The sequence below is a fragment of the Oncorhynchus mykiss genome, chromosome 2 (assembly GCF_057628025.1).
Source record: "Oncorhynchus mykiss isolate SJ-2025 chromosome 2, ASM5762802v1, whole genome shotgun sequence".
In the NCBI taxonomy this organism is placed as follows: domain Eukaryota; kingdom Metazoa; phylum Chordata; class Actinopteri; order Salmoniformes; family Salmonidae; genus Oncorhynchus; species Oncorhynchus mykiss.
The window spans coordinates 15,001-22,500 of NC_143023.1; the positions used below are offsets into that span (position 1 = coordinate 15,001).

Below are 7,500 nucleotides of genomic sequence, written 5' to 3' on the forward strand. Positions count from 1 at the left end.
AATATCCCTTGTTCAACCCCCAAATGTCCCTTCTCCCCCCCAATGTCCCTTCTCCCCCCCAATGTATCCCCAATGTCTCTCCCCCCCAATGTCTCTCCCCCCTCCAATGTCTCTACCCCCAAATGTCCCTTCTCCCCAATGTCCCTTCTCTGACCCCCAAATGTCCCTTCTCCCCCAATGTCCTCTTCCCCCCAGTGTCCACTCTCCCCCCAATGTCCCTTCTCCCCCAATGTCCCTTCTCCCCAATGTCCCTTCTCCCCCAATGTCCCCTCTCCCCCCAATATCCCTTATTCAACCCCCAAATGTCCCTTCTCCCTAATGTCCCTTCCCCCCCAATATTCCTTCTCCCCCAAATGTCCCTGCTCCCCCCAATGTCCCTTCTTTGACCCTGAATGTCCCTTCTCCCTTCCCCCCCCAATGTCCCTTCTCCCTTTTTCTCCCCAATGTCCCTTCTCCCCCAATGTCTCCCCCCGCAATGTCCCTTCTCCCTTCTCCCCCCCAATGTCCCATCTCCCCCCCAATGTCCCTTCTCCCCTCCCAATGTCCCTTCTCCCCCAATGTCCCTTCTCCCTTCTCCCCCCCCCAATGTCCCTTCTCCCTCTCCCCCCCCCAATGTTCCTTCTCCCTTCTCCCCTCCCAATGTCCCTTTCTCCCCAATGTCCCTTCTCCCCCCCAATGTCCCTTCTCCCCTCCCAATGTCCCTTCTCCCCCAATGTCCCTTCTCCCCCCAATGTCCCTTCTCCCCATGCTCCACGAACCACACACTGATGTCACTAGGAAAAGCAGCGCTGCTCTGACGTGTTGTCGTGGAGACGAGGGGACATGTTCTCATCTTATTTCTTGTTAGTTGTTAATCTGTCTCAGAATATCATTTTTGTTTTGTGATCCTCGTCTGTTTCACACTCAGACCTGACAAACACTTAACTCATATCAGTCTCCATTACTGACTGACGGAGAGAGGTTTCCCTGGTTACTGACACCGAGGAGGGAAAGAGACAGGACTCATCAAGTAGTGATGATGACTCTCCTACTGTGGAACCCAGCGTTGTGTTGTTCCTCCCAGGGTGACTCTGTCCAGCGGGTGATGACTCTCCGTTCTCCGACACGGTGACCCTGGAGCAGAAGACCAGCAGTATAGGGGGCGCCAGCAGGAAGGTCAGCCTCTGGATGCAGTGGATGCTGACCAAGGTCACCGTAGAGCTGTTCGCTCCCGACCCCCAACGCCAAAACAGGTACCTGGACCCTACAACACGGCAGTACATCAAATACTGAAACTAAAGTAAACACTATTTAACGTGTTTATTTTATTTCACGCCGATTCCCAACGATTCTCTTATGAGGTGCATTAAAAGTTAGATTTGTTAAATTTGTAGTTTTGTCTCACTCAGACCTGCTCCCATACTGGAGTCATTCAGTCTTCCTGTAATCTGGGTGTCATTCAGTCTTCCTGTAATCTGGGTGTCATTCAGTCTTCCTGTAATCTTGGAGTCAATCAGTCTTCCTGTAATCTGGGTGTCATTCAGTCTTCCTGTAATCTGGGTGTCATTCAGTCTTCCTGTAATCTGGGTGTCATTCAGTCTTCCTGTAATCTGGGTGTCATTCAGTCTTCCTGTAATCTGAGTGTCATCCAGTCTTCCTCTAATATGGGTGTCCTTCAGTCTTCCTGTAATCTGGGAGTCATTCAGTCTTCCTGTAATCTGTGTGTCATTCAGTCTTCCTGTAATCTGGGTGTCATTCAGTCTTCCTGTAATCTGGGAGTCATTCAGTCTTCCTGTAATCTGGGTGTCATTCAGTCTTCCTGTAATCTGGGTGTCATTCAGTCTTCCTGTAATCTGGGTGTCATTCAGTCTTCCTGTAATCTTGGAGTCAATCAGTCTTCCTGTAATATGGGTGTCATTCAGTCTTCCTGTAATCTGGGTGTCATTTCAGTCTTCCTGTAATCTGGGTGTCATTCAGTCTTCCTGTAATCTGGGTGTCATTCAGTCTTCCTGTAATCTGAGTGTCATCCAGTCTTCCTGTAATATGGGTGTCCTTCAGTCTTCCTGTAATCTGGGAGTCAATGAGTCTTCCTGTAATCTGGGTGTCATTCAGTCTTCCTGTAATCTGGGTGTCATTCAGTTCTCCTGTAATCTGGGTGTCATTCAGTCTTCCTGTAATCTGGGTGTCATTCAGTCTTCCTGTAATCTGAGTGTCATCCAGTCTTCCTGTAATATGGGTGTCCTTCAGTCTTCCTGTAATCTGGGAGTCATTGAGTCTTCCTGTAATCTGTGTGTCATTCAGTCTTCCTGTAATCTGGGTGTCATTCAGTCTTCCTGTAATCTGGGAGTCATTCAGTCTTCCTGTAATCTGGGTGTCATTCAGTCTTCCTGTAATCTGGGTGTCATTCAGTCTTCCTGTAATCTGGGTGTCATTCAGTCTTCCTGTAATCTGGGTGTCATTCAGTCTTCCTGTAATCTTGGAGTCAATCAGTCTTCCTGTAATCTGGGTGTCATTCAGTCTTCCTGTAATCTGGGTGTCATTCAGTCTTCCTGTAATCTGGGTGTCATTCAGTCTTCCTGTAATCTGGGTGTCATTCAGTCTTCCTGTAATCTGAGTGTCATCCAGTCTTTCTGTAATATGGGTGTCCTTCAGTCTTCCTGTAATCTGGGAGTCATTCAGTTTTCCTGTAATCTGTGTGTCATTCAGTCTTCCTGTAATCTGGGTGTCATTCAGTCTTCCTGTAATCTGAGTGTCATCCAGTCTTCCTGTAATATGGGTGTCCTTCAGTCTTCCTGTAATCTGGGAGTCATTCAGTCTTCCTGTAATCTGTGTGTAGTTAGGATTCCTGTAATCTGGGTGTCATTCAGTCTTCCTGTAATCTGGGAGTCATTCAGTCTTCCTGTAATCTGGGTGTCATTCAGTCTTCCTGTAATCTGGGTGTCATTCAGTCTTCCTGTAATCTGGGTGTCATTCAGTCTTCCTGTAATCTTGGAGTCAATCAGTCTTCCTGTAATATGGGTGTCATTCAGTCTTCCTGTAATCTGGGTGTCATTCAGTCTTCCTGTAATCTGGGTGTGATTCAGTCTTCCTGTAATCTGGGTGTCATTCAGTCTTCCTGTAATCTGAGTGTCATCCAGTCTTCCTGTAATATGGGTGTCCTTCAGTCTTCCTGTAATCTGGGAGTCAATGAGTCTTCCTGTAATCTGGGTGTCATTCAGTCTTCCTGTAATCTGGGTGTCATTCAGTCTTCCTGTAATCTGGGTGTCATTCAGTCTTCCTGTAATCTGGGTGGATCCAGTCCTGTAATATGGGTGTCCTTCAGTCTTCCTGTAATCTGGGAGTCATTAGATCCTGTGATCTGTGTGCATTTAACTCTCTTCCTGTAATCTGGGTGTCATTCAGTCTTCCTGTAATCTGGGAGTCATTCAGTCTTCCTGTAATCTGGGTGTCATTCAGTCTTCCTGTAATCTGGGTGTCATTCAGTCTTCCTGTAATCTGGGTGTCATTCAGTCTTCCTGTAATCTGGGTGTCATCCAGTCTTCCTGTAATCTGGGTGTCCTTTCAGTCTTCCTGTAATCTGGGTGTCATTGCAGGAGGGAGAAAGTGAAGGGGAGGGGGGAAAAGGGAGGGGAGAGCAATAGTGAAGGGATGATTCTCTAGGAGCCCCTCGCCTCCTCTTGACCACCCTCCCCCTCCTCTCAAGCCCTCCCCTCCTCTAGGACCACCTCCCCTCCTCTCAGACCCCCTCCCCTCCGTCGAGCCCCCTCCCCTCCTCAGACCCTCCCCTCCTCTAGGACCCCCCTCCCCTCCTCTAGGAGCCTCCTCCCCTCCTCTCAGGACCCCCCTCTCCTCCTCTCAGACCCCTCCCCTCCTCTCAGGAGCCCCCCTCCCCTCCTCTGAGCCCCTCCCCTCCTCTAGGAGCCCCCTCCCCTCCTCTAGAAAACTCCTCCCCTCCTCTCAGTAGATTCAGTGTGGTGATGAAGAGGTAGATGAAGAATTAAACATCTGTCATCCAGATAGCTGGGTTTAGAGATCTCTATGGTGAAACGCTGGGAGGACCTCACAGAGATGGTTCAACTTCACAACATCCTGTTACGCTGATGAGGACTTAATACACACACACACACACACACACACACACACACACACACACACACACGGCTTTACAGTGGATAAGGCCTTAATATCAGCCATGTGAGGTAGAATCCCAACACGTTAGATAATCGCCACGTATTTTCACGGAGTCGTTGGAGGACGACTGAACAGATATGAAATATGTTTCTGAGGACGGATAATGTTGGGGATCTGTTCAGGGCTCTGACCTGGGTCTCTGTTAGTGTGGAGAGAGTGGTCGTTACCCCCCAGGTGTTGAGTAGTTTGGGCTCTGACCCGGGTCTCTGTTAGTGTGGAGAGAGTGGTCGTTACCCCAGGTGTTGAGTAGTTTGGGCTCTGACCCGGGTCTCTGTTAGTGTGGAGAGAGTGGTCGTTACCCCCAGGTGTTGAGTAGTTTGGGCTCTGACCCGGGTCTCTGTTAGTGTGGAGAGAGTGGTCGTTACCCCCAGGTGTTGAGTAGTTTGGGCTCTGACCTAGGTCTCTGTTAGTGTGGAGGAGTTTGGGTCGTTACCCCCAGGTGTTGAGTAGTTTGGGCTCTGACCCGGGTCTCTGTTAGTGTGGAGAGAGTGGTCGTTACCCCCAGGTGTTGAGTAGTTTGGGCTCTGACCCGGGTCTCTGTTAGTGTGGAGAGAGTGGTCGATCCCAGGTGTTGAGTAGTTTGGGCTCTGACCCGGGTCTCTGTTAGTGTGGAGAGAGTGTTTCATTACCCAGGTGTCTGAGTAGTTTGGGCTCTGACCTGGGTCTCTGTTAGTGTGGAGAGAGTGGTCGTTACCCCAGGTGTTGAGTAGTTTGGGTTTTGGTAGTTGTTTCGTTGGTGTTTCTTAAAAACCCACTACTTTCTCCTCTGCTTGTGTAGCCAGTGATTTCTATCTGGAGTGAGATGGGCGGAGCCAGTGATTTCTATCTCGAGTGAGATGGGCGGAGCCAGTGATTTCTATCTCGAGTGAGATGGGCGGAGCCAGTGATTTCTATCTCGAGTGAGATGGGCGGAGCCAGTGATTTCTCTGTCGAGTGAGATGGGCGGAGCCAGTGATTGCTCTGTCGGTGAGGGATGGGCGGAACCAGTGATTTCTATCTGGAGTGAGATGGGCGGAGCCAGTGATTTCTACCTGGAGTGAGATGGGCGGAGCCAGTGATTTCTATCTCGGTGATAGGGCGGAGCCAGTGATTTCTATCTCGAGTGAGATGGGCGGAGCCAGTGATTTCTATCTCGAGTGAGATGGGCGGAGCCAGTGATTTCTATCTCGAGTGAGATGGGCGGAGCCAGTGATTTCTATCTGGAGTGAGATGGGCGGAGTTTAGAGATGGGCGGAGTTTAGAGTATGTTAGAACAGGCGAACCGGCTGTTTCAACCCTCCCGACAGACAGGCCAAGGAAATTCAAGATATCCATAAGCACTGTCCTGTTTGCCGGGCTGGAAAACAAGCTCAGGAGGCTTTGGCTCAGAACAGTTCTGTGTGACCATCGTCTCCGACTGGGTTCACTCCCAGTAAGAGGTCTACAGTTGATTCATGAACGTGTGTTTGACCAGGGTCTGGATAGGGTTAGGGCCGCGCCAGAGTAATACACTAATCACAAACACACATAGTCATACGCATGTCAGGCAACACACATCATCTGTATCCCACTAATGTTCTCTCCCTCTCTCCCTCTCTCTCCCCTCCCTCTATCCCCCTCTCTCTCTTTCCCTGTCTCTCTCTCCCCCTCCCCCTCTATCCCCCCTCTCTCTCTCTCCCTCTCTCTCCCCCCTCTCTCTCCCCCTCCCTCTCTCCCCCTCTCTCTCCCTCCCTCTCTCCCATCCCTCTCTCCCTGTCTCTCTCCCCCCTCTCTCCCCCTCTCTCTCCCCCTCCCTCTCCTTCCCCCTCTCTTCCCCACTCTTTCCCTCTCTCCGTCTCTCTCTCCCTCTCTCCCTATCCCTCTCTCCCTTTCTCCCTCTCCCCTCCCTCTCTCCCTCACTCTCACCCCCCCTCTCTCCCCCCTCTCTCCCCCTCCCTCCTCTATCTCTCCCCCTCCCTCTCTCCCTCTCTCTCCCCCCTCTATCTCTCCCTCCCTCTCTCCCCCATCTCTCTCTCCCTCTCTCTATCGCTCTCTCTCCCTCTCTCTATCTCTCTCTCCCCCCTTTCTCCCTCTCCCTCCCTCTCTCCCCCTCACTCTCACCCCCCCTCTCTCCCCCTCTCTCCCCCTCCCTCTCCCCTATATCTCTCCCCCTCCCTCTCTCTCTCTCTCTCTCCCCTCCCTCTCTCTCCCTCTCACCCCCCCCCCTCTCTCTCTCCAGAGATCTGTGTGATCAGTGAGGCTGAGGATCTCAGTGCGTCAGTAGATGTTAGGATGTTTACACCAAGATTAAATGTAAAGTGGGCAGCTTCAACATGGACCAGTACCAGACCAGGTACATCCAGATGTCTCCTGGATCCTGACAGGACAGGCTGTCTCAGTCCTGGCTCTGTGTTCCTGTCTCTGTGTTCCTGGCTCTGTGTCGTTCATCTGTGTTCCTCTGTGTTCCTGGCTCTGTGTTCCTGTCTCTGTGTTCATGTTTCTCTGTGTTCATGTTTCTCTGTGTTCATGTTTATCTGTGTTCCTGTTCCTGTCTCTGTGTCCCTGTCTCTGTGTTCCTGGCTCTGTGTTCCTGGCTCTGTGTTCCTGTTCCTCTGTGTTCCTGTCTCTGTGTTCCTGTCTCTGTGTTCCTGTCTCTGTGTTCCTGTCTCTGTGTTCCTGTCTGGTCACAGTGGTGGTGTTTCCCAGTGCCCGTCCCTCAGCCAGTGAGTGTCCTGTCATGTCCCGTCCCTGAGCCAGTGAGTGTCCTGTCATGTCCCTCAGCCAACGAGCATCATGTCCCGTCCCTCAGCCAGTGAGTGTCCTGTCATGTCCCGTCCCTCAGCCAGTGGTCATGTCATGTCCCTCAGCCAACGAGCATCATGTCCCGTCCCTCAGCCAGTGAGTGTCATGTCATGTCCCTGGGCCAACGAGCATCATGTCCCGTCCCTCAGCCAGTGAGTGTCCTGTCATGTCCCGTCCCTGAGCCAGTGAGTGTCCTGCATGTCCCGTCCCTCAGCCAACGGGACAGTACATGTCCCGTCCCTCAGCCAGTGAGTGTCATGTCATGTCCCGTCCCTCAGCCAGCGGGCATGCCATGCCCGTCCTTCAGCCAGTGAGTATCTTGTCATGTCCCGGTCCCTCAGCCAACGAGCATCATGTCCCGTCCCTCAGCCAGTGAGTGTCATGTCATGTCCCTCAGCCAACGAGCATCATGTCCCGTCCCTCAGCCAGTGAGTGTCATGTCCCGTCCCTCAGAGACAGAAGAGCTATGAGAGAGGGGGCTGAGAATGAGCTATGAGAGAGGGGGCCAGGGATTGAGCTATGAGAGAGGGGGCTGGGGATGGAGCTGTGAGAGAGGAAGATGAGGCTGTG

The 7,500-nt window shown here is 51.8% G+C and overlaps 1 protein-coding gene across 3 annotated transcripts in view; it reads left to right on the forward strand.

Annotated features, from left to right (window-relative positions):
• The first annotated feature begins 6,367 nt into the window (after window positions 1-6,367).
• The window catches only part of LOC149984734 (intermembrane lipid transfer protein VPS13B-like), a 283,030-nt gene continuing 281,897 nt past the window's right edge, over window positions 6,368-7,500 (forward strand). For 2 of the 3 annotated variants that reach the window (XM_090215714.1, XM_090215713.1), the window contains exon 1: window positions 6,393-6,481. In XM_090215714.1, coding sequence (XP_090071840.1) covers window positions 6,462-6,481 — 20 coding nt within the window. In that variant the 5' untranslated portion in view covers window positions 6,393-6,461. Of the gene's footprint in view, window positions 6,482-7,500 lie in introns of all 3 variants that reach the window. The other variant, XM_090215719.1, reaches the window with a different exon arrangement.